The 26,450-nt window shown below is 35.0% G+C and overlaps 3 protein-coding genes across 4 annotated transcripts; 1 reads left to right on the plus strand and 2 right to left on the minus strand.

The window, feature by feature from the left end:
* Positions 1-768: 768 nt before the first annotated feature.
* LOC132616671 (protein VACUOLELESS1) lies at positions 769-13,288 on the minus strand. Its single transcript, XM_060331240.1, has 16 exons — positions 12,662-13,288; positions 11,794-12,111; positions 10,811-11,101; positions 9,191-9,330; positions 7,542-7,647; positions 7,351-7,443; positions 6,740-6,829; positions 6,552-6,665; positions 6,213-6,320; positions 6,000-6,073; positions 5,862-5,916; positions 4,832-5,013; positions 3,697-3,826; positions 3,419-3,521; positions 2,508-2,605; positions 769-1,602 (listed from the first exon to the last, which is right to left on the minus strand). The coding sequence occupies exons 1-16, from the start codon at positions 13,124-13,126 to the stop codon at positions 1,438-1,440; spliced, it is 2,532 nt and encodes an 843-aa protein (XP_060187223.1). The 5' UTR covers positions 13,127-13,288; the 3' UTR covers positions 769-1,437.
* A 1,369-nt stretch (positions 13,289-14,657) lies between these two features.
* On the plus strand, positions 14,658-20,221 carry LOC132618762 (cytochrome b561 domain-containing protein At2g30890-like). Of its 2 annotated transcripts, XM_060333767.1 has the most exons (5): positions 14,658-14,863; positions 17,386-17,668; positions 17,770-17,931; positions 19,477-19,625; positions 19,707-20,221. In XM_060333767.1, exons 2-5 carry the CDS (start codon positions 17,525-17,527, stop codon positions 20,017-20,019), a joined length of 768 nt encoding a protein of 255 aa, XP_060189750.1. In that variant the 5' UTR covers positions 14,658-14,863; positions 17,386-17,524; the 3' UTR covers positions 20,020-20,221. The 2 variants fall into 2 exon arrangements, with proteins under 2 accessions (XP_060189750.1, XP_060189751.1); XM_060333768.1 differs by lacking the exon at positions 14,658-14,863 and having other exon boundaries at positions 17,208-17,668.
* Positions 20,222-20,897: 676 nt separating this feature from the next.
* LOC132618763 (uncharacterized) lies at positions 20,898-23,269 on the minus strand. The gene is made up of 3 exons (XM_060333769.1): positions 23,033-23,269; positions 21,715-21,786; positions 20,898-21,313 (listed from the first exon to the last, which is right to left on the minus strand). The coding sequence occupies exons 1-3, from the start codon at positions 23,208-23,210 to the stop codon at positions 21,018-21,020; spliced, it is 546 nt and encodes a 181-aa protein (XP_060189752.1). The 5' UTR covers positions 23,211-23,269; the 3' UTR covers positions 20,898-21,017.
* Positions 23,270-26,450: the final 3,181 nt, after the last annotated feature.

The following is a 26,450-nucleotide window of genomic DNA, read 5'->3' on the forward strand; positions in this document are numbered from 1 at the left end:
AAAAAATTAGTGGAATGTTGAACCTACAAATGGTACACACATTTTTAATGAATGTTGAGGACAAGAATAAATCTGGACTATTGCAAAGCAAAATTATCTCTAATTTTGAAATAGTAAAAGTCAGATATGGAGATAGATTGAACAAAGATATAGTACGCTTGTCCCCACCCCTACACCCCAACCACAATATTTCGTACTTTCTAGAGTAGCAGTTTGCTGCCTAGATTTGAAAAGCAAATTATCTAAGTTATTTCTGATAATTTAAGATGGTTACTACAGAATTGAATATAAGTGTTATCATCTATAAAATCTTCTTCTTTTTTTTTAATGACATGGATGACATGGGAACCCGCAACCGTTACTCTTCGGGTGAGCACAGGGTAAAACCAACTCTTGTGCAATAGCTCGCAAACCACACATAAGAGGTAACCGCACTAGGCAAGGCCCGTGCGACGAGCTCGACCCAGAAGGCAAATCTCGTGCCATAGTAGGCAAGGGATTTTGAACCTGAAACCTCCATTGTGAAAGCCCCATGCTCAACCAACTTAGTCACCCTTGCGGGTAAAATCTTGTTTTTGTATGATAATTAACACGTGTTTTTCCTATGGCAAAGGCCAAAGTTCAATTTATCATCAACCTTGGTCTTGCTCCGGTACTTGCAGCATACATATTTCAAGTGCTTCGCATACGCGATGCAACCTAACATGCAAAGAACTTAAAAGAACTCGTATTAAGTTGGACTAGGAACTAAATTTACATGAAACGAAGTGTCAAAATACACCAAGTAAAACAGACATTAGATGCTCATTAAATCGTTCCATACAGGTACACAAGCACAATATATTGTATCCCCAGTATCAATCACATGAAAATATTAGATTTAAATAGCACGTCACTATTAAGTGTCCAGAATTCCCAAGATCTCCCACCAGTTATACGAACCAGCAAAGTATCCCGTGATGTACACAGGAGAGAAACAATCCAAACAAGCTGGAAAAACAAGCAACATTACCAGCGAGCTTGTAGAGACAGTTTATTTTCAAACAGTCGCCGTGGATAATTCATCACTCATTCACATAGAAATGGAAAACGTAAACCATGGAAATGTTAAGAGCTCACATGAATTCTATTACCAATTCAGGGAGAAACATCAGCACATGCTTTCATATATCGTTTCCAGCCAAGCTATTTACAGGATGTAGATCAACACGAGGAATCATTGCTGGTTTCAAATGCTTCCACAACCTCAAATGCCACGGATACATAGAGAAAAACAGGTTAGTAGAGAGGACATGCAGCAGATGTGTTCCAAAGGCTTCTTTTATCCTGCTGTGGTACAGCATCACCCCAATGCTATCAATCCTTAGCCAATGCTAATTTAGAAGACTCTTAACAACAGGAGGATTCACACCAAACGAAGCAAAGAGACGACCGGCATCAAGAAACACTTGGGAAGGATAACCGGTCTCGCAGTGTGTCAAAAATGGATGAAGCAGCTGAATTTTGAGAAAATGTTTGCTTCAACCTCCCAAGTAATTCGTTATCTTTAGCCTGCGTAGCAGCATCAGCAGCCTCCTTAGCCATTCCAATTCGAGCATAAGCCTGTTAATGGTTCACCGACCTCATAAGCAAGATATCACTTTTATTGATGCAACAAATACACATTTACTGTTCATTATGCAATCCAACGCCTTATGATCCTTCAGCATCAGTTCATTCTTCTTCTTTTCCTTTTGGGGAAATGCATACTACATGGACTCAAATTAACCATGCCGTGATCTGGAATATTATGTTAAAGAGTGAATGGGAAATTATTCCTTCATTATCGTTAAACCTATTCTGATATCCAAAGTCTGTCGCCTACTTGCTTCTTGCAATAAACAGACAAAAAGTAGCTTCTCTTTATTTTTAACCAAGAAATCTGTTGTTTCCAACTCTAAAATTAAGGCGGTAATGGGTGAGTCCCTCTACTCTTCCCTACTTAAATACCAGGCCTGGTTCACAAGTCAGGATTCGAACTAGTGACATGTGCCTGCTAGAAACCCCACTGTAACTTTGTTGTTGCTGGGGACAAAAGTACTACATTGAAGAAAGTGATTCCCCTTTTTTCCATTCTCTTTATTTTCATTTGCTACTTTCCTATAGATATGTATGTCTTTATGGGTTTCTGTAGAAAGCGATAAATGTATTCTTGCACAATCATTTTGGACTTTCGCAGAGCATTTGAGGCAAAAGGCTAAAATACTTTTTTTAGCAAAAGTACCCAAGATTTCACAAGCATAGGCGAGGCTGTTAGCGTACTTCTGGCTAAAGGTAAACACAACATTTCAGACGAAAAGGGAGTAACTACTTTTCTATAATAGATTCATTTGTTAACAAAATCATCTCAGTTGGGATAGTGACCACATGTGGGTAAAGTTCAAAACTTAAAACTATGTGGGACTATGTGCCATGTCAAAACGTCTGTAGACCAAATGTCGAAATATCAGAACATATACAACACTTACCTCTGCTCTTTCCCGAGGATCAGTCAGCTTTGGTATATACTTTAGTGCTTCACCTTTCTCATCTGCATCAACACATGCCTCGACAAATGGGCGGTAACCTAGGAAAAAAACACAGGAGAAAAAGGGAAGACTATAAGATATCCATTACCCTTCATTAGCATATAGTATATGGTCACAAAAGAACTTGCTTGGAATGTATACGAACATTTCCAAGGTGCTCCTTTCAGTCACAGTCACAAGAAGAAGAACTACATTTCACATTGTACTTGTCGACAAAAGAAGAAAGCTAGCTCAACATGGCTACAACAAAATCTAGTTTGACCAAAATACATGATAAAACATATCAAGCAATTCAGGAGGAAGAGTAGCTGAAACTAACTAAATGTCACTCTAAATGAAGCCGATTACAGAAATTAATGAACTTCAACAGAGATTAATTAACTTCTTCAGCCTCAAGAACTAATCTAGTGAAGTAGGGGTTAGAAGAAAATAATTTAACGATATCAAAAGGGGCAGCATTACATACAGCAGTTGTGCAGGGATAAAAGCCACTTCTGCAGACACCTTAAGGTTTGTAGTAAACCTCTATTAATGTGTAGGACACACTTGCAGAAACCCTATATCAGGTGTCATACCCATAATGAATCACATACAACACTTTCTAACTCAAGTTCTAACTTTTCAATCAAATTTCCTGCTCCTTGGAATGCAAAACAAAAATAAACCTACTTGACTTAAACTAACATTGGTATCCTAAATACAATCCAGCATAACAATCAAGAGAAAATTAATATATCCCGATTATAAATTTATAATACAAATATCACGGGGAAAATGCATTTAGAGATATTTCATTGAAATAATAGGGAAAGTCACAGATTTCCTCCTGTTAGACGACTAACGGAACTTACCAATTGGTGGCTTTTTCTCCTTTGAAAACTTTTCCAAGGCATCCCAATCCCTTTTAGTTGCCAGAGCAAAAACTTTAAGCCAATACCATCGCTTTTCGGATACCTGAATCATCCAAGAAAATTAAAATTAAGGGGACTCTAAATTGGATAAATCCGGAAGTTGAACCGACATTTACTTTTTTGAACCCACATATACCTAAAAAGGATGCAGAAATCACTAATAAAACAGAGAAAATAGAAGTTTATCATCACTGTGAGCCAAAAGAGATGGTACAGACCTTAAATTCTGTTTTGACTTTCACGGCAGCACGATGGTTCCCCAGCACAATGCATGTACGAATTGTATCACTTATACTTGAATCCACAAAGATGGCCTGTTTTGTAGTCACCTCCAACTCATGTTGCATCCTATATCAATATATGAATGATAAGACAAGATAACAACATTTAAATAGAAGTTAAGCAGAAAAGAATAGTATCAAAAGCAGCAGAAAGAGAGACAGGCTGGCAGAAGATAGCAGAGGGAGGGAGATGCATTCTGAGTTTACATTTTTGAGAAAGTGAGCAGTTAGATTTTTATGCACTTGCTAAAAAAAAAATACAAGAAGAAAAACCATAAATGTCACATAAACTATGAAAAGGAAAGGAAAAAAAGATCGAATAAACTAGAAAGGTTGCAGAAGGACAAGACTATGACATGATTATCCTATAACAGCTGGGGGTACTATCCTTGGCTGCTAAAACTTGGGAAGAAAAGACAGACTTTTTTTCGGATGAAGTGGGAAGAAAAGACAGACTTTAGTCGGTGCTTCTCACCTAATGAGACTTGGGAGGATGTAAATCATCTCCTGATCCATTGCAAGTCACCTCTAAACTATGGTGTTTATGTAGAATTCCAGAAAGACCATTCTAGCACCTTGACATAAAGTAGACTTAAGTTCTACGAATATATGCAAAAATTGTCCCTTAAATAGAAATTATGGAAAGAAATCACTACATATAAATTTGGGAAGTCATACTACACCTCATATCAAAGAAAAGTAGGGATCAACTGAACCACATAGATGACGTACACATACAGTGGATAATATTAAAGATAAGATTGTTTTCTGACTTGTTGCAGTAACCATTCTGAAACTCTCATCTAAGTTTAGCTTCGCATTTTTTACTGCAGCTAGCGCACTACACTAATATGAGAGAAAGGCCTCTCTAGCTGGTTAGAAATGTTATCAGGTGCCTACATATAAGCCTGATGCACATTCAGCATCACTCTGCAGAAGCAATTGGACCATCACTTCAAGACAACAAGCAGGAAGAAAAAATGAAAAAGTATGCAAGCAAAAGAAAAATGAAAGAGTCCCGCTGAAATTTTCAAATCAATGACTTAATAACTAAGGCTGAAGGCAATGGCACCTTAGCAATTTTGCATGCTCTTCAGCAGCTTTTGATTCAAAAACATATTCCCTTGTTTCTGCAAAAAGGTGCTGGGCCTTCTCAATGAGTTTTATTCTTGGACCATGAAGTGGAGATCCTTTGCTAGCCATTGGATTTTTAGACAATTCCCATGACTCTTTCCATAACAGAAAAGCTACATCCTACAAGATTGAAACTTCGTCAGATAGAGAAAGCTGAATAGAGGGAAAGCAGAGAAAATCATCATGAACGGTATAATACTAGCATTTAGCAGCAAATTTTACATGTCTTGACAATTTAAGCCAAAATAAGATAGTACAGACAGGATTACAGAGCAATTACAACGGGCTTCCAGAAGTAGGATCAGATTCAGATTGACACTACACTAGAAGGCAAATTGAAAAATTCATAAAGAATTCCTACAAATATTATTATTGGTAAATAGTTCCTAGAATATTCTTTTACCAAATTTCATCTACTATGAAATATATATGGAGGGATACGAGCAACAATATGCAAAACCGAAAATAGATAAAGAGTTCTTCGAACATATTATTTTTATTGGTAAATAGGTCCTAGAATATTCTTTTACCAAATTCCATCTATTAAAATATATAAACAGAGGGGTAAGAGCAACAATGTGAGCTGAAGAACATAAATATGATAAAACGTGCTTGATATCGAAATCATTCGCTTCTGTTTATTTCCAGAGAACAAAAGAGTGAAATGGTACCCGATAAAATCAATGTAAGGGAGAACCCGGAAAAAGGTCAACAGATTATAAAAAATAAAAAAATAAAAAATAAAAACACTAATCCCTTCATATACACAAAACCCCCAACAGAACAACAAAACCGTCACAGAAACAAAATTCAATATCGCTAGGATGAGATTCAATATGGCATAAACAGTTCTAAAATTCTAAAATTGAGGACCAAAATTTCTAAAATTAAGTTCTAACTTTTTTTAATTTTATTTTCCTTCTCAAAAAAAAAGAAGAAAAATAAGTTGTAGTTTCGCAGAAACCAACCTGAAGTTGCCCAGTAGATAGGAAAAAGTCCTTCAAAAATTCGTGCTTGTAATGCCTTAAGGTTGTGAAGAAAGAACAGGGTTCAGAAGGCTAAACAAACTGCTCTTGGAGTGATGAACAAACTAAAAGTTTTCATACCGTGCATAATTAACAAACAAGTCACGAGCTAGAGGTCTGGCCTGTATTGTCCCAAAGAACTCCAAAGCTGGTCTCTGGAATTTAAAAAAAAAAAAAAAGAGAGAGAGGATGAGGTTATTAATAACAACTGAACTAACTAGGCATTTAGAAAAAAAGGTTTAGGATATATATATTTTAGAAGAAAATACACTCCAGACCGGTCTTTATATGTACCTTCTGCCAGATATGGAAGAGGACAAGATAAACCAGATCAGTATCACCACTTTCAGTTGCCTTCGTTAGAGCAGTATCCTCTTCTCCAATGCTTAGCAAGAGAGGAACCTAAAGGAATAACATAGTTAGTACACCATAAGCTAACTAAAGCTAACCAATTTTGGTCACAGAAATCGAATTGACAGATAAAAGCCATCCAAGAACAAAGAAGTTCCCTTAGATGACAACTTGTGTCATTGAGAGATAAGAAGTTCTAGACTCCATTAGAAGACATGAAAGAGAGTTTAAATAAATAGATATTAATGGAAAGACACAGGGCATTCAAAAGAATTAACGAACCTGCTTAGATGAACGTGGTTCATGTTCAACAAGCATGGCAGCTAACTTCCGATGACCATTCTTATCCGCATGAGCAGCAACTGCAGCATAAGATATCCCCTTGCATATTTTCAGCTGGCATACCAAAAATTTACATGAGATTTTGCAATACAATAACTGATGTTGAACATCTTGTTCCAAACACAAACCTTATCAAGTAACATCTCTAGAAGAGTAGCATCAGGGATTGCCGCCGATGCTGTTATCTTTGTAGATGCCCAGTGCATGACTACAACTTCCTACAAAAGTGCAAATAAAAAACTATAAGCTAACATTTTTATAAGGAAAACAATATACGCTAACATGTAAAACTTCAGAATCCATCCGGATCCATCATCTCTTCCCCTTTAACTTTAGGAAGTTCACTTTGAGTCTCTCTCTCTCTTTTTTTTTTTTTTTTTTTTTTTTTGAGAATGGTAGCAGTACACTTTGAGTCTGTTTTATTTGATGCAAAGATACAAGTCGAGGGAAATGCCTCATAAAAATCCAATATATTTGAGAGAAGACAGTACATTACACACACAACATACAATTTAATGACAGATTGACATCTTATATGGTCTCTGGAGAACAACCAACATGTCACGTAAACTGACATGTTATTTCGATAAGCACATAAAGTGACAAGCTATGAATATGAGCAACTCATGTCTATACTCATCATAGAATTAGTAATAAGGTGCGGAAGTATCTTCTTAATTGGACCACATCTAAAAGAAAGAAGTTTAATAGATATATGAACTTTTGCAAGAAAGCATACCTGATTCATACTAAGATATTCTGATATTTGAAGTGCAAGAAGGTGGCGATGAGCATTAATAAGACGAGCAATCAGAACAGCAGGTGTAAGCAACTGCCAGGAGGAAATGTCAGAAAAGAAAAAAAAATAAACATACAGAAAGTTCAGAATGAATTTAGGGCACAACTTCACTTAAAACAAGTATGGAGTACCTTATACTGCTGAATACTGAGAGGAATGCCAATATCTGGGCGACGTACAGCATTTAGGACTCGTAAGGTTTTACACATCTCTTGAATGCAATCCCGTTGAAAATGGCTGCCAAAGCCAACTGGATATCATTAACAAGAGAAGAAATCAGAATAGAATGATCTCTAGATAAGATCGATTTTCCAACAGCTCCATAAGTTCGGAGAAGATCTATAGAAAACAAATAAAAGGCCCGTTGTTCCATTAGTTTGATCCATTTTAACGTAACGTATACTAGCATTCAAGTTGCATACAGAGTAAAGTTCTGGCAACTTCCTCATGATAACAAATCCCTTGAGAACTGACCTTAGGTTTAGTGATTGTTCCTAAAGTAGGCAAGCGCATAATTGACACTCCAAGCTTATATTCCCCTTCCCCTCCAGACCCTTGACCCTTCATCTCTTGTACCCAAAGGAAGAAAAAGATGGTAATCCCAAAAAGGAATTAAAAAACAAAGCACAAACAAACAAATCCCTTTCCTTAGTTGCGTCGTCTCCACACTTTGGTTCAAACATTAGTCCTTAAGCTTCATTGAGGAATTTTGGCTGACGAAGCATCAAACACAGACCTTATGATGGCATTGTTGCTCTCGCATGAACCCAAAACAGAAACATGTGGATTTTTCAACAGTCCCACACCTCACAGATGGAATACAATCCCCTCACTGTCATTGCATTCACTGCTCCACAATATAGATTGCTGGTATATATGGCTCCCCCTTATCTAGCCCATGATCCAAAATCCCGGATAATAGAGTGAGATGGTTCAACTAGCATTAATGAGAAAATGGTCCTAGGTTGTACTTCTCTCCGCTTCGAAGGCCAAAAGAAGGTGTTGAGCAGCATATATTCATGATATGTTATATAAAATATAAAACAAGCCCAGTTCACATAGATTTGTGATCTGCCGAACAAAGTAGTTCCAACGTACTGGACCGGGAGAGAGAGTGAATTTTTTTTCAAGGCCGCCGGTGGGCTGGGCCCGGGCTCGGTTTGGAAGAAAGCCTCTTTTTAACTGCCAAATATTCATTAATGTTCAAGAGACATCAACAAACTCTAGCCCAGATGCATATGTCTTTTTTTTTAAGAAGGAACGATCAGTAAATAAAGACAAAGTAGATTATGTAGAAACTTCCCATTCACTAGTATCTCTCTGGGTGTAGATTACAGGAAAAGCAACATTACCAGTTTAATACAATTTAGAAAGTTCCCATATCGCTTGTTTATAACAACTTTCCCATCACTGCTTAACTTGTTTTACAAAGAACAGCAAGAAAGTAAATCGCCATGGCAAAGAAATGCCTCATTCTTGGATTCCTCTTATGAGCGAGGAATTATGAGTACAATGACATTAACTGAATGCCGCAGCTGGGGTTGTGGCAAAGCAGGCACAGAAAGCGCAGGCACAGAAAGAACCTAAATATCTACATAAGCCAAGAGGCAGATCATACGAAACTAGCATTAGACAGCTATTGTCAACATATACAGCATTAGTATTTGAACATGTACGCACACCAGAAGCAAAAGGTAAAATGGAAATTCTCGTTTTCTCAGGAAACAGTAATATAGAAACTTTTAGAATATCATATTTACAATTAAGCCAATAGACCAACCTGCAAAAGGCTTGGCCGTAGCTTGCTGCTCTTAAAAGCGTACGTTGTTGTGAAACATCAAATTCATGACCTGCTGCATCAATACATGCTTCAACCGCCTCGGGCAGCGAAGACCGTATCAGTCTCAGATTCTCATCGGCCTGGTTAATGATTAGGTGATTAGAATTCACCCAAAAGTTGAACTTCAAACAATTCTTCTCTACGATGTATACACAAGCATGCACATCTGACATAAGAAGTTACAGATTTTTGTGTTCCTAGGGAAAAAAAGACTAAAAGGAAGAACCTTAGGAGCTGATTCAAAAGAAAGAGGACATGCCAAAGGTTATGTTTACCAATCCTTTTAAGTTTAAATATTTATTTCTCTCAGTCTTCGAAATCCAAATTCCAAAAAACACTTCACTAGCTAAAGCATTCTAGAACAGAGGGAAAACGTTCTGATGATGAGAAACTTGTCCAAAAAAAAAAATGAGAAACTTGAGGTTTAAATTCAAATCCACTGGCTTATATATATACACCTTTACATAAAAGGTAAACAACAGAAACTAACATTTACACACTGTATCCCTTTTTCAGGAAAAGGGACTGAGAATAGAAACTTAAGTTTTTCTAAACATCAATGACACAAAGAATGTGTACAGCAATCAATTATAGATGAATAGATATATCTTCATCCAGCATTAGATGGATGATTTCCCAATTTAGAACACCAAAGATGACCCAATAAAAAGGTAGATACCCTCCTTACATCTCATCGTCCTAGTCGACTTTTCCTTTCTACTACACTAAAAGGAATGTAAGCAAGATGTAATGAAGATCAAAGGTTTTGAGTAATGTGACATCTAGTCACTTATCAAAAAAAGTTGATATCTTGTCTTTAATAATTCGTATCTGAATGCCTATTATAAACCAGAGCTCATTATCATACCACTGCCTTTGGATGGTTACAAACACTCCGGCTGAAAATACCTAGTTTTAGAATTTGATTAGTTAATAGAAAAAATAGCATTCAGACAACATCCTTGCACTATAAGAAAGAGCAGAGATGGAGAAGCAAGTACCCGCCAATATCAGGTATAAAAACAAATGACAGCACCTCATTATTGGATTTCAGCAAAGATAAAGATACCTTATCATTACAATTGTTGCAACTACTCAAGAAATCTAAATCTCAACTTCTTTAACCGCAACAACAAACTTATTTTATGTAATATACATCATTGGTTAGGCATAAAGATGGAGGCAATGGCAGTAGAGAACGTGGGAAATGATGTATTATAGTAATGTACTTATAGTGGGAATTGATATACTTGTAGACAAAATTGACTTTATCGAAAAGATAATAGCTAAGCATTTTTCGTTCTTTCTGCTATCCTTGTCAAACAGGATTATCAATTATAATTTCCTAAGTATACGTATCCCAGACTTGTATTCTTAGGAAATTATAAGCAAGTCTGGATGCAGAAGTAGATATATATTTGTTAAAAGATGTAAATATATGCACATATGCACAAACGAACAACTCTAACTATCCTCATTTAAGTGTAATATTTGGAGATCGAAATAGGCAAGTTGGATTTTTGTCATTTCATAGAGCAAATACCAGAAGATATAGCCTACCTTGGCACTCCGCCTGTCAAAATGATCTAAGGCATCATAAAGCAGAGCTGCAGGTAATGTGCTACCAATCTGAAATATGGAGACTGTTGAATCTGGAACTCGATGAAGAAATTCCATACTCATGTTGGAGAGTATTCTAACCCCATCGCATTCAGGGATAAGGAGGACTGATTCATCATAAAAATAGCGGACAGGATCTCCATAAGGACCCACCATTAGAAGCATATCATCCCAGTAGAGTAGTACACTGTCCATTCCACACCAAGCTAGCTGCTCAGGGGGTAGGGCTGACTAGAAGTACACAAGCAATAACATGGTAAGGAAAGATTCACTGTGTTTTTTTGGATAAGTTGGTAAAGACAGATTCAGCGATGCACATGATCTAAAAATTCCGAATGATGAAAATAAAAAATGTGGCATACATATGTGATATTTCCAACTAAGTAACCAGAAATCATTAGTTACATGTGACAAGAAACAAAACAGATTCAACAGCAGCATATTATTTGAAAAACTGTATAGGCAATAATGTGGTAAGACTTAACAAAAATTGCTCCAGTTAGCACTTACTCCCTCCGCCCTAAAATACTTTATCTTGTTTTGCTTGTCAAGGGTCAAAACTAAATGAGCTTCGGAAACTGATCTTTTGAGCTGAGGGTCTATCGGAAACAGCCTACCCCTCAAAAGGTACGGGTGAGGTATGTGTACATCCTACCCTCCCCAGACCCCACTTGTGGGACACTAGGTATGTTGTTGTTGTTATTACTGATATAAGAATAATTCCTACCTTATAGTACTTTCCATATAGTTTTCAAATATCTAAATTTTAATTTTAAAATATGAAGTTATACTCGGTATGCTCCGAAGATCAGTCAAATTGACACTCAAGAAGCTTGAGACGGAGGAAGTTCATAATATAGAGCAAGTAGAATTTACTTAGAGAAATACAGAAACAGTAGTTAAGAGCATTGGAATGAGATAACCTCACAAGGATACTCGAAAATGATGCTGGAGAAATCCGTGGACATAACAAGAAGCCTCCCATCATGTGTAAAAGATGCCAAAAGCTTTCCATTTTGGGAAACCACCATTTTCTGTAGAGGCCCAATTCCAAGTCCAACCTCCTGAACACCATCCTCTTCCACCAACAACACGTGATCAGCAACACCCATTAATACTTCCACATTTCCAGACATAGTATACTGTGGCTCAATCACAGCCATACATAAAGGAAAATCCTCCAGACCAGTATCCGCTAGTTTGATCGGTTTCGGATTGTTGAAATCAGGTATACAATAAACCTGAAACGGGAAATTTTCAAAAACATACACCCCAACATAAATTATTATGCCACGTAGCCCAATATACAATATTATTATACAACATTATACCTGTTGTGTGTGTGTGTGTGTGTGTGTTGGGGGAGGAGGGGGGGCAGCATTAAACATAATGTATCAACCTTGTATAACGTATTTTTGTTATCTTTGGCTTTAAAACGAGTGCTTTCAGCACCTTTTTATCTACCCAAACACTACAAAAAGTGCTTAATTGCTATTCTGGCTTAAAAGCACCTAAAATAAGTCAATTCAAACAGGCTCTAAATCAGGTAACAAGCCCGTATTACGCCACCGAGCCCAACATACAATATTATTATACAACATTATACACTATTATACATTATACTAGGGGGGAAAGCATTATACATAAAGTATCAATCTTGTATAAAAGGTATTTATACACAAATATGAGCTAAATCAGGTAACAAACTCAAACTACAGGCTACGTAGCATAAATATCTTCACACAAAAAAAAAAAAAAAAAAAAGACATAAAACTTGTAATTGTCCCTTACCTGAAACGCCTCATTGATACAAACAACACCATTTCCCCAAAAAACACACTCAACAACACTATGAGTAAAACAATCCACTCCCAAGGTAAGCTGAGAATTGGGCTCAATCGCTTCAGCATGAACATTATACCGATAAACAGTACCATCTTGAGTTATACAAATTAGCATTTGATCATCAGTCCAATGCATACCAATTAATCTACCACCTGGATTCTTCCAAACTGTTTCAGAAATCTGAATTCCAGCGCAATTGAAGATACGGAGTTTACGGAGAGCTGATTCCGCGTAAAGCTGAACGATTTTAGCATCGTCACGGATAACGGCGATTGGACCCGAGAATGGAGCGCACGCGACTTTGTTTCGCGTGAGGTCAACGTGCTTCCATTGCATTTGGTAAAGTTCGGGTTTACGGTAGTAACGATTGTAGAGAAGTTGCCATTCTGCGGCTACTGTTACTGCCGCCATTGATGGATTTGTTGGAGCTTAACTTGTGATCGAAGGTATCAATGGATCATGAATTTTGAAAAAAAAAATGGAGATATGTACCATTTGGGAAAGGAGAAATTGGATCGTTGGGATTATTAGCCGGGTCGGGTCGGATCGGGGCAGCTCCTTTTTTGGGGCAATTTGCAAGATTGTCCTACGCGGGCGGTAGTCTTTAATTTTTACTCCTCAAAATTTTGCGCTTCAAGCAGAATTAAGATAAAATTTGCATAGATAGATTTGTAAAATTTTGTCTGAATCAAAATTTAATTTTGCTTCTGCAAAATTCTGTCTCGTGAAATTATATCTTGCGAAATTCTTTTTTTTTATTGAGCTAAAGTTTAAATTCATAATCTCAAAATATTAGACGAAGGGCAAAATTTAAAAACGGCAGATTTGAAGGATAAAAATTAAAGGCCACGCCAAATGAAGGACAATCCGCACAAAAAAGAAGTTTTTTTGTGTGTGCGTGTCAACTGCCCCCGTGTATTCTTTGTTTTTGTCGTTTTTTAGATATCTTATTGGTCCTTTCTGTATTTTAAATTCTTTTGGGTGGAAGTTTCCAATGAATGGTTTTGAGAGAGGAAGAGAGATAATGGAAGAGCCTTTTGTGGAATTAAGCATTAGACCTTTAGACATGAATTTTAGTTATATTTGAAAGAAATGTAGTTTGTGAAGTTGAATTGATAAAAGGTATTGGGAAATTGAAGTTGCGTTTGGACATATATTTCATTTGAGAAAATGTTGAAGTTTTGTGAGGAAAAAAAAATTATTTATTTGAAAATCGAGTTTTTTAAATTTAAAAACTCAATTTCACGTTAAGTGAAAATTGACAATAACATATAACCAAATAGTGGTATTTTGAAGAAAGAAATGTTAATTGTATGTCCAAACGGGCCCTATTTTTTCCCTTCTTCCAAAACATTGCTTGTTTATACGTTTGGACTAATTCTTTTGTTAGTTTTGAATGATAATTTTTTTAGTTTGAAGAAGTGGTGCAAAGTGGGGGGGAGGAATTAACTCATAAAACTTTAATTTTTTTTTTTAAAGTGAAAATGAAATCACGTCCAAATATAACTTCAACTTTCAAATACTAGTAGTACTATTTTACCACTTCAATTTTTAAAAACTCTTTTTTCCAAATGTCAACTAAATCTATGTCTAAATGCCTACTAAAACTATGCAGATAATTGATGGTCAATCTTTCACATGTTATTCTTTCCTCTGGTTTTCTTTGTTGTTAAAAAAAAAAAAGGAAAAAAAATGGTGAACCAAGAATTTTCTCCGAAAATATTTATTAAAAGATATAGCAAAATGTCAGTCAATAATCAAAATTTTCTCTGAAAAAATGACAGTAAGTCTGAACAAAGACTAATGGTTGATGGATCCTAAATTTTTGCAAGGCCAAACATTAGTAATTAGGAAACCTTTAAAATACAATAACAAATTTAACCGAAAACTAAGCAAGAGACCAACCGTAATTCTCATACTATAAAAAACATTGATAGTATGAAAATGGCATTTACCGGCATACAAACTAGAGTTTGCTGCATTTACACAAGTCAATTTAATCTGAACATTTTTAACGGGTTGTTTTGGGCATCGCCCAAATCAACCCATCAACAAAATACATATTGCCCAAGTCGTTAAATTTTGGACGAATTGGACGTGATATATATTTTTGCATCAATTTTGCCATCATGTCCCCGATGATTCAAGGTAATTCGCATTTCGGCCATATGTTACTCGAAGTAGCTATTTTAGCCTTAAATTTCTAACATCAAATTAATTGCATAAAGATATGAAAAATTAAGTCCAAAAAAATTGAATTAGGCATCCATGGGTTTTGTCACTGTTTTTCATCTGAATATTTTTAATTTAAGTTTAACTGGAAATCGACGGGGCTACAAGGTGGTTGATTAGGTGGATGTAACATATAGTCAATGACTCGTTCAATCGAATCTAACATTTCTTATACAAAGCATAAATATACAAATGAAAAATCATTAAAATTTCAAAATGTTAAAGGTCTAAAGCCATAATAGAAAATGTGCGGCTTAACACAAAGATTGAACCCATCAAGTTTAATCGTGAATCATTTAAATCTAACTCTGGTTGAAGTTGCATCTCTTTTGGTTAAGGTCAAGTATAATGAACTTCTCTTTCCTCCTCATTTCATCGAAGTTGATATTTCTTGATTTGACATATTGATCGCATGAACATAGTCAATAAATTTTAGCTTTAATGACAATGTGTTTTTTAAAGAGTGATGACTATTGGAAAGGAAAAGACATGGTGGTTAGAGCAAATATTATTTTTACTTATGGAACTTTGTTAAAGAAACTTTAATCCGTGAGTCTACCTTTTGTCCTTTCAATCAGCATTGCTTTCTTCCTTTCCAATGTTTACCTAATTGTTAATTCACCATATTTAAAGTAATTTTGCTCTTTGAATTACTTGATTTTTTATTTTTTTTTCTGATGGTGGTGTTCGGAACAACTTGCGCACCACTCTACTAATCTCACCTTCCAACAACACAAGTATCGAGTAACTCCACATTCTATAGTCCATTCTAACTTCACTGACCACGAAGCCGCAGCTTTAGATATTTTTTAACTATCGAATCTTATTTAGCTGAGAAACTACCTAAGCTTTTGATGCAATTTGTTTCTAAAGTCATCATACTAATGTGGACGATTGTGCTTGGATTACATGTGAGACATGTTAACAACTTTGGGTAAATTGGCATCATTTCCTCCCATGTGCCAACTCCTGCTGTATAGGGACCTCCTAGTCACTTCATATTCTACCCTTGCTGACCACTCCCTGTTCCAGTGGTAATAATTTACTAGAGTATCTTTTCTATTGTGTTGTTAAAGGATCATTTAAGGTGCGTTTACATCTCGAAGCTCAGAAAAACTCAAGGAGAGCGTTTTGCCTCGCTTAAGCTACCCTTCAATGTAAGCAAGGCACCAAGGCGTGTGCCTCATTGCCCATGAGTTTAATCTTGAATAAATATGGCACTAAACAATAAATACAATCGTCCAAAGAGATATATGTATCGTTACAGAAAATATTATGAATGAATTAATTTGTTACATTTTTCTTGCATTACATATACATTCTTACATTTTTTCGTTATTGCGCCTTCTTTTAGTAAAGTCCACAATTTCATTGTGCCTTGCACTTAAAGTCCTTAATATACCTGGAGCGCTTGTTAAAGCTTTCGCCTTTGACAACACTGGACTTCTCTACAAAATTTCCAAGATTGCAGGCTTAAACATTTGCTTACTATAAACTACAGTACATTGTTAGTTAGAAAGGATTCTTATTTTCTACAGACCAGTGACTTTCCTCAAAAGGATTTAGCAGATATAGGTTCTTGCCTGCGGTCCAATAATACATACAAGAGATATGAAGCACGTAAGTAGGCCAAAATTGTCATGATGAGATGCAGAAATTAATTTCAAGTATATGATAATGGAGGGTCCATTAAAGAAAAAGCTATTCATCAATCACATTTGGAAAATCTACTGCATAAAGTTGCATGTCATGGTCCACCTGTCTTTTAGTACTATATACTTATATTGTTCTTTAAATTCTCAAAGACTCGGTCCAGCAAAAAGTGTCTATAATTGGTATAAGCTAATTACTTATTCTGTGTATTGCTGAATTAGCAAGTTCATCAGTTTGTTTCAGAACAGAATAGATGTGATTTGCCAACTTAACGCAAACTGTTAACTGTCTGATGGTTTAATGAGTTGAAATTCTGTTCATTTCTAAAAGCAACCACCCACAACATAGACAAGAAATACTTCTCAATACTAGTGACCTTGCGCTTGCTCAATAGTGGGTAAGTAGAGACTAAAATGTACATACATATTGTCAAATATACTTGATTATTTTTGAAAAAATTTCTCCCACTCTGACTACGTTGTGCTCTGGAATACCACATTCTCCCCCATTAAAAAGAAAAAGCCTGTCATAGGGTCCCTACCGGGTTGAAATCCCAGCCTATTCTCCACTATAAAAATATGCACTATAAATATACTAAGTACAATAATCTGAACATTATGCCAAACATTGTAAATTTGTCTAAAGCTAGCATTTCACTTTGGCTCTTTTCAGAATTGAGGATAACAATGCTTAGAAAAGGAAATATTTGTTTTTCTACGATGTCTTGAACATTTTAGACAAAGTGTGCTGTTTAATTTATGATAAAGTTCTGTTGGCTATTGCAGATGAAGAGAAAACAATGTACCTTCAGAACTTAACAAGTTAAGGACAAGAAGTTTTGCTGTGCTATTTCTCTTTCAGCTCAGTTCCTTCTCTTCATCAACACAATTTTGTAACATTAGCAACATAGGAGTACTTAACATCATGAGTAGCAAGATGGTACAAACCACGCAGAAGCTGATTGTTCACGTGGCAATTTTCATTTTCGCTCTTCTACCATTAGTCAGTGCAACTCAAAAGCACACGAAAAAGATTGTTCACAAATGCAACGACCACAAAGTCCTTGAGGTAAATCACATTTGCATCTCCTATTCAATTTCTAGCTATAGTTATGTAGTTTACTCATATATCTGTAGGGCAGCTACTGATTATCTGTCTCAAAATTTCAGTTAAGTCCAAAGCTGTCATTTCAAATTATTCTACATGGATTTCTCCTCTGGGCTTCCATGGGTTTCTTGATGCCTATGGCGATTCTTGTAATAAGAATGTCGAATAAAGAGGAAAACGGAAGAAGGCTAAAGATGATTGTGTATACTCATGCAGCTTTACAGGTAAATAAAATCATTTTTAACTTTTGTTTCACTGTGAATGTGGGAAGCAAAAACACTGACTCGCACTCGGGTGTTTTGCGTCAAACTAATGAATAGAAGACATGTGTCTTTCATACATATATTTGTCACTAAATCATGGTTAAGTGATATGAATTCTCACTTTAATTTATAATTATCTAGGTTAAATTACTTGGTTTGGTGCAAACATCAAATATGAGTAATTATTTACCTGTGGGAGGGTCATAAACTTGGTCTAGTCAATGAAGAGGTCTTCTTTCTTTGACATGAAAATCAGTATCTCAACAATTGTTGAAGGTTATTATTACCCATTTGAACCTTGTTTATTAGATAAGTACCCCACCTTTCACCTCTAATGATCTGAAAGAGAGCAAGAGTTATGATTTAAGGTTAAATTACTTGGTTTGGTGCAAACATCATATACGAGTAATTATTTACTTGTGGAGAGTCATAAACTTTTTTTAGTCAATGAAGGGTACACTTCTTTGGCATGAAAATCAGTATCTCAACAGTTACTGAAAGTCATTATTACAAATTTGAACCTTGTTTATTATAGGGCTGTCAAATTTGGCCTAAAAGGTGATGGCCCGTCCAACTCGCCTAAAATTTTATGAGTTGGGCTCAAGATAATTTTATATTGGGCTGATTTTAGCTCAACCCAACATAGCCCATTTTAAAGTGATCTCCAACTTAACCCAATACTAGTCCAATTCTAGCCCATTTTTAAGATTTACTTAAATTTGGGTTTATTGTTTGAGATTTAGTTTATTTTTTTTATGTATACACTTTTCTTGTATCATGTATCTTATAAGTTTGTGGTATGTTTAATATGAAGGGAAATATTTTTCACGAAAAATGTTTTTCTTGAAAATATTTACCACGGAAAATGTTTTCGTCAAAAATATTTTTCACGAAAAATCAGCGAAAATATTTTTCGCGAAAAATGTTTTTCTAGAAAATAGACCCTTCAAAAAAACTGGGTCAAGTTGGGCGGGTCATGACACAACCCATTTTTAGCCCAATTCAGCCCAAGTAACTTTTGGGTCAATGTTAGTCCAAACTCATTTATTACCTCAGCCCATTTTGATTGGGCCAATTTCAGCCCAACCCGCCCATTTGACACCCCTAGTTTATTAGATTAAAATACAACACCTTTCAACTGTAATGCTACCAAAAGAGGGTAAGAGCTATGATTACCCATTTGCTAATAATTAAACTAGCCCACAATTTGTTATTAGGTAGTTGTAAGTTAAGCTCATTTATCTTCAAGTTGATAGCAGTGATGAATGCTTAGTGAGAAAGGAAACGCAGGAATTGTAAAGTCCCTTATTTGAGTACTACAACTAACTCTATCTTTATTTAAAAATGAGCCCAATTAAAGTTAATTATGATGTTAGGTATAACCGTTTAATTTATCATGTGATACTTTTGATATCTGACTTTGTTGCATTACAAAGTCCAGGTACCAATAGTTACATCATTATGTAGTTCATAAAACTCACATAATTGTTTTTGGTTATTTGACAGATAGTATCTGTTCTCCTTGTAGCAGTAGCAACAATCATGTCAGTAATAAACTTTGAGAACTTTTTTGACAATACTCACCAAAGAGTTGGCTTAGCTCTATATGTTGCCACATGGCTACCATTAGTAGCCGGGATTTTTCGGCCTGACAAGTAAGGATACCATAATTTAACACCATGGAAGTTTTCTGTTGTTCAATCAATTGAATAGAAGCTTTCGTTCTTCCTATACAGGGGAAGCAAAAATCGGGGTAAATGGTATGCCTTTCACTGGCTTATCGGAGTCACAGTTACTTTACTGGGAATCGTCAACGTATATATAGGTTTACAGGCCTATAACAAAAAAACAATGAAAAGCACAAGTATTTGGAACTGGCTTTTCAGTGCTGAGGTCGGGGTTATCGTGTTGATCTATCTGCTCCAAGAAAAATGGCACTATATAAAGCAATCAGAAGGGATTTTAGGCAATGAATCAGTACGACCAACGGATCAAGAATCATCTCCAACTCAGAAAAAGGAACTCTCACCCTCATCAGAGCCATGTTAAGACTTCAGATAAACAAATAATTTTGCCTTTTACTAACATAAATTTTCTTCATTTTTTTCTTTTACTAACTTTTAAATTCTTTACAATTTTGTTATTATTTTTTAATAAGGTCTTAGTTTGTTACAATTGCACAAACAAATATTAGAGATTTGTGTAGAACTATCAATGTAGACCATCATATACAGACAATAATATTATAGTATGTATTAACATTTTAACGTTTGTGGTTTAACATTTATAACTAGCAAAAAGGATTACACCTTTGCATTGGTGATATACTGATATATGTGGAAAGCTAACTGGTTTTATCTGCACTTGATATGAAGATACACTAAACAAACCTGGCTTCACTATCGCGACAGGTTCAATCATGAGTTAAAGCATATCCCACACCATTGCAACATATGCAGCATGTTCTAACCAGCTCCTAGTTCTTTTGGTCACACCTAGGAGTGGGAAACATGCGGGTCGGATCGGATCGGATATGGGTGGATCAAAAACAGGTTAAACAAATATTACACAGATAAAAAATGGGTTAACAGACGGATCCATATTTTCCATCGTCAGGTGAGAATGCAAGCTAAAAGCCAAAATAAGTTTAGATTCCCAGAAACCAAGAACTCATGAAAAATAACATGCAGATAAAAGGGTATTGATAATATGGATATCCATATTATCCATTTTTTAGTGGATAGTATGGACAATATCCATATTTGATCCATTTTGGTCAGTTATCCAACCCATCTTTAATGGGTTCGATTGGATAGTTACTTATATTTTAGACCATTTCGCCAGCCCTAGTCACACCTAGAATGGAAATGAATCCTCGAGCAAGAGAAAAGTGACCCCAGTGCATCACCTTTTGCTAAGAACACCAGTTAGTTTAGAACTCCAAGTGACCATTCATCTCGAGAGTTACACGGACTTTTACAATCTTATAAAGTTTCACTATATTAGTAACAGAAACAGTGAATCTTTATATAAAGTATTTATACAAGTCATGGAAATAACTGCACATAACCTGTCGCTATTGCAATTCCTAATATGACAATGGGTGGAAGGATGACAAATGCTCCGATTGTAGCAAAGAAAGTTGAGTCGTTCCTCCGAGATACTTCAGTCAGATAGGCTTGTCTTCTGATGTTTCTTTTCTGTGAAGTAGTTAAGAACTTGGCACTAACCTTCTTCAGATTCTTACCCAAAGGAATGCTGAAGTCATCGTCTCGATCACCAACCAAATTAGCGAGCTGATCACGAATTGTAGGTTTACCAGAGATATTATCACTTTCATAACCTGGTCAAGGATCAAGTGAATGATGTTCAGAAATAACTAAAGGATAGTTCAGCTCTCACTAATGAGCCGAAGGAAGCAAAGATGGCAAGCTTACGTGAAATCTTGCTATAAATTTGTTTAGCAAAGAGGACAATAGGAATAATGAATGGATGATTTGGAGATCATAGTCTAGATGATTTGCTTAGAAGCTCGATGTATACTAATGTCAAATTACTGTTCTAAGATGACTTGTGTAGATGATGAAAATTCTTTCGTTGACTTCATAGATTCCCTATAATGATAGGAGGGAACTCAAAGTCATTTGGCTGTACATATTTATATACTTTCTTAGAGCAGTTTAATGAAACTATCATACTACTTATCAGGAAAAAAGCAAAGAATCAAAAGAGGAGAAGATATACCATTAACTCCTGAGCTGCTGGATGTGAGCTGATCCAAGAGATCTAGCTGCGTTCGAGCAGAAGATAATGACCCTAAATCAAAACAAAATCAGCAAAAGTTCAACAATCAAACAAGACTAATGTAGCTCATGCTATCATATATCAAATGGGATTACACGACATGGGACACCATATACTCTAGCCTATCAATTCATCTTATATCAGGCAGAGGTACATTGCTGAATCTTGTTCTTAATACTCCACTACAGTAACACTCAGCATTCTGTCAGAGAGATCACATCTTCATCTTCAAGATTGTGACAAAAAGTTAGAACCCTTACATCAAGTTATTTACTAGATTTTATTAATTAAGACCTCAAATTTAGAACTCAAGCATGCCTTAAAGACTTTAACTATTGGATGCACTAAAGACCGATAACCAGCAAGTCGCAAGATTGCTTTTTCCCTAAGAAAAATACTTGAGAGTTTTGCAAAAAGAATTGACATATCCACAATCTATCAAGGAGGAAATTGCCGCAATTGTTAAAAGACTACTTGGAAACAAACAACGAAATTTATGCTGGCAAAACCAGGTACTCTCTCTGTCCAAAAATAATGCAGTCCTTCCCTTCAAAATGAAATTACTTATTCCTTCCTTGTTGCTGGAGTTGGAAAAATTAAATTAAATTAAGAATTATGAGTCTGCACCATTTGGAGCTACCACTAAGTTGGGGTGGAAATTGCAGGAACTTTAGTAACTTCATATGAATTAAGTCAAGGTCTTTCGTGAACAACCACCTCCACATGGAACAAATCTTATCCGATAACTAAAAGTATCAATTACTCTGCTATTTTTGGTTCAATGGTTCCTACTAAAAGCATAAAATAGTACATTGATATCCATTCAGGAATTGATTCGTCTTACTGGATTTCTAAATAAATGTCTCAAAAAGACTACTAAACATTTAACATCTCGGGTTACCTCTCTTGAATTGCTACTGATAATATTCTCCACATAGGCCAACAGATAAAATCCTTTTCAACAATCAATCCTCTCATATCATATCATAATCCTTAAGAGGGAAGAAGGGCATGCAATAAATCTTTACGGTTCAAAGATATGAAGGGAAAAGAATGTCAATCGTATTTATAATAACTCAAGTTACCACTTACCACCAAGTGATATTAAAAATCAAAACACATTAGCTAAAATTTATTTCCTCAGAGAGAGCATCTTTGCAGGGCAGAAGAACATGAGGTGCTTTAAACTATAATCTTTAAGTCAAATAATACATGAAGAAATGATACAAATAATGAATAGGGAAGTCTAAGCACACACCAGAGTAAGTAGGAAGCTCCTCCTCAGTGACTCTTCCATCTCCTTCTTCAGAAATAGCAGCTCTTCTTAAGGAAGAAGCTTGAGAATAATACAGCTTAAAGGGATCATGTTTCTGGTTAGGAACAAGAAAACCGAGATGTTTTGGTTGCAGAGGAACAGTGCTGAAGTTCAAAGCCATGAAAGTGCAAGGCCATCAGGTATGTATGACTTATGAGGCTCCAAATTTTGCCTGTTAAAATTCGTTTATTATTATGGACACCTCAATTTAAACAGGTGGCTGAAAATTGCTCCACCACATAATTTAATTTCCCCCAGTGTCCCTGTCCCACCAATCTAATTTTGATATTTACTTCCTCCGTCTCGAATTATCTCTCGTGATTATTAAAAATAGTTGTCATCAAATTATTTTATCATTTTAGAAGTTCAAGGCACAATTAATTATTTTTCACATTTTATCCTCCGTAAAATTTTGTAATTAATGAAGATGACACATAAATAGAGTAAAACATTTTAAAAAAAGAAATTACAACTTAAACGTAAATAAGGATAAAGTTAGTCAAATAGTCATCCTATATATGACGTGTAAAATAAAAAAACTGACATATAATTTGAGACATGGAGTATTTCCTTTTACTCCCAAGTCCCACCCATCCCATTAAAAAAAAGAGAGAGAGAGAGATACTACAAATTATTGATAGCTTTCTTTGATTACAATTTTTATAAAATATTTATATAAAATTGTGTAACTCCTTTTTTACTTTAAGCTTAATGCTAAAATAATTTATAATTATTATAAGAGACGAAACTTGAAATATAGTGTAGTAATATTTGATGCACCCATGACATATTATCGTGTAATACAGGAAAAGCAAAAGGCGGGACTTATTGTATGGCTTCAATAACAGCCTAATTGGGAATGATCGTAAATTCATAAGTAGCTCCACTAGTTGAAGAATCATCATCAACAACAACAACAACAATCACAACCCAGTGAAATCCCACATCGTGGGGTCTGGGGAGATTAGAGTGTACGCAGACCATTATCGTAGTTGAAGAATCATATACGTTGATAATCTTAATAAAAGGTTATAATTTTATTATCTATTAATTATGTTAAAATGGTGCTTATTATGACTATACTAAAATTAAATAATCCAACAATATACAAAACTAAATATAAGTAAGTATTACTATAAAATTGTATCTTTCTTTTCTAACAGCGGTAGAGACAAATAAGTACTAAAATAAATAATGGTCGCTGGCACAATAAGTTGACTACTGGAAATTTTTTACAATAATTAATTTGATCTTCTTATATTTTTATGAGCAAGATTTTGTGAAAAAGTATGTGAATGCCCTGAGGTTGATGTATAATGGGTAGCTAAACTGAGACATTTGTAGCTTTTGCAGTGAACAATGAATTAACACATTCTTTCCTATCAATTCGTGTTGCGACGACGGTTTTACTAATCTATATATAATATAAAGTTAGGTATAAATAAGGTGATGTGGCACCTTTCTATGACCACCATTCCTATTTATCTTTTTTTTTCATTTGTTTGACTTTTTATTCTATTTAACATATCTATTTAATTTCCTCTTTCCCAACATAAATAATACAACCGTTGTAACAATTGAACTAATGAAATTAAACATACGGTTACAGCCATTTAATTGACATGTGGCCGGCCATTAGAGTTGCAAGGATTGAATTGAAATAATGGCCATTAAGCTGCAAGCGTGCCTTTTCGGTTGCAAACATTAAGCTGCAAATGTATTTCCTTATGCAAAAGACATTTAGAAAATGAAAGATCACAAAACTTCAGTCCTCTTCATCATCTTTCCTAAAATTGTAACGATACAAAGTTATTATTTATCATGAATAGTTCTCAAAATTTATCTCATCAAATCAAATGACTTGATGGAGCAATTGATCTAGGGGGCTTAAGGCACGAGTAGAAAGTGAGATCTAAGAAAGTTCTTGAAAACCTTAAGAAGGCATTGAAGCGCCTTATTCTTACAACAACATCATTCTGCTTACTTTGGTTTGCATTATCTTAGTGTCAAAGGTTGTGAAGTGAAAAAGAAATGGCTAAAAGTCTATTTTTCTTTGCTTTTTTTTTATAAGATAAATACACAAAGATCCTTTCTACTTTTAGATAGTTCAATGGTTTGACGTCATGTTGTAGGCTTTTGTCTAGAATTAAATTTATCAATGAGTAACTCTCTCTTGCAAAGATAAAAATATTTTGTGAAGATCGTAGACAACGGAAAGGCCGGAGGTTTTTACAATGTACTCTCTATCTATTCCTTTTTTGGAGTTCCTTTATGCTATTACTAATTTAATAGTTGGTCTACGTCGAAGGTTTGTTTGAGAGTAAAAGATTAATGTTTTTGGTGTATAATTGGTGCAAAGAATGTGTTTTGTAATTTAACCATTTTATCTTATAAATTATTAATTCTCAATTTTCTTCGTTTTGCACAGGAAGTGACAAGGAAAGAAGAGGCTTTCGCAGAAGATTTTTTGCCACTACCAATGGTACGTTTTGTAGTCTTGTACTATATCAAATTTTTCTTCGGTAAAACTATAAGTATTTTTATTTCTGATTTTCCCTTACTTTTGGCGGTTGATATTGTTATTGAGGAAACGAATTGACCACTATTCTTCTCCATTATTCATTATGATATTGCAAACGAAATTCCAATCCATCTACAAAAATTGCAGTTTCTTGTGACTAAAGAACAAAGAATGGCAAAGACGAAATTAATGCTCAAAGATCAATGAGTCGTCTCTTCTACTCAAATGTCTTTCTATGTTTATAATCAACATGAGAATCTTCAAAAATTGGCAGGCTTTAAAATTTTTACCTTAGTCATTAGTGAGAAAAGAACTATTTTCATAGCGTTCCTTTGTTTTTTTCAATCGGCGTGTGATTTTTATTATATTTCTTAAATTTCTTTACTTTGTTCTTTTGGTAGTAATTTTTTTGAAATTTTGATTTTCTTCGTTTTTGTATCAAAGTCGATATCCTCAATGACTAGCAAATATGTGTTAGTATCTTCTTATCCCCTTTTTTCTCCATATTTCCTTCTTATTTTTCAGTAAATTTAAGATTATTATGTTTATTGGAATACATGCTTTTACTTTTTGTGCATTTATATTATAAATTTTTCATTCCTTGGAAGAAACAAATATTTCAATAAATAAAATATGAGGATTAATAAAGTCTATATCTTTATTTTACTTATCTACATCAATGTTTTTTTTTTTTTTTTTTGTATTCATTTTTCTTCCATTAAATTTATGGTTTTGTATTTATAAGGGAATTCTTTTCGGACCGCGCGAAGCGCGGACAAGTATACTAGTCAATATATAAATTTAGAGATTAGAAATGTGATGTTGCACCTCTATTAGCTC

The sequence above is a fragment of the Lycium barbarum genome, chromosome 11, assembly GCF_019175385.1.
Source record: "Lycium barbarum isolate Lr01 chromosome 11, ASM1917538v2, whole genome shotgun sequence".
Classification (NCBI taxonomy): domain Eukaryota; kingdom Viridiplantae; phylum Streptophyta; class Magnoliopsida; order Solanales; family Solanaceae; genus Lycium; species Lycium barbarum.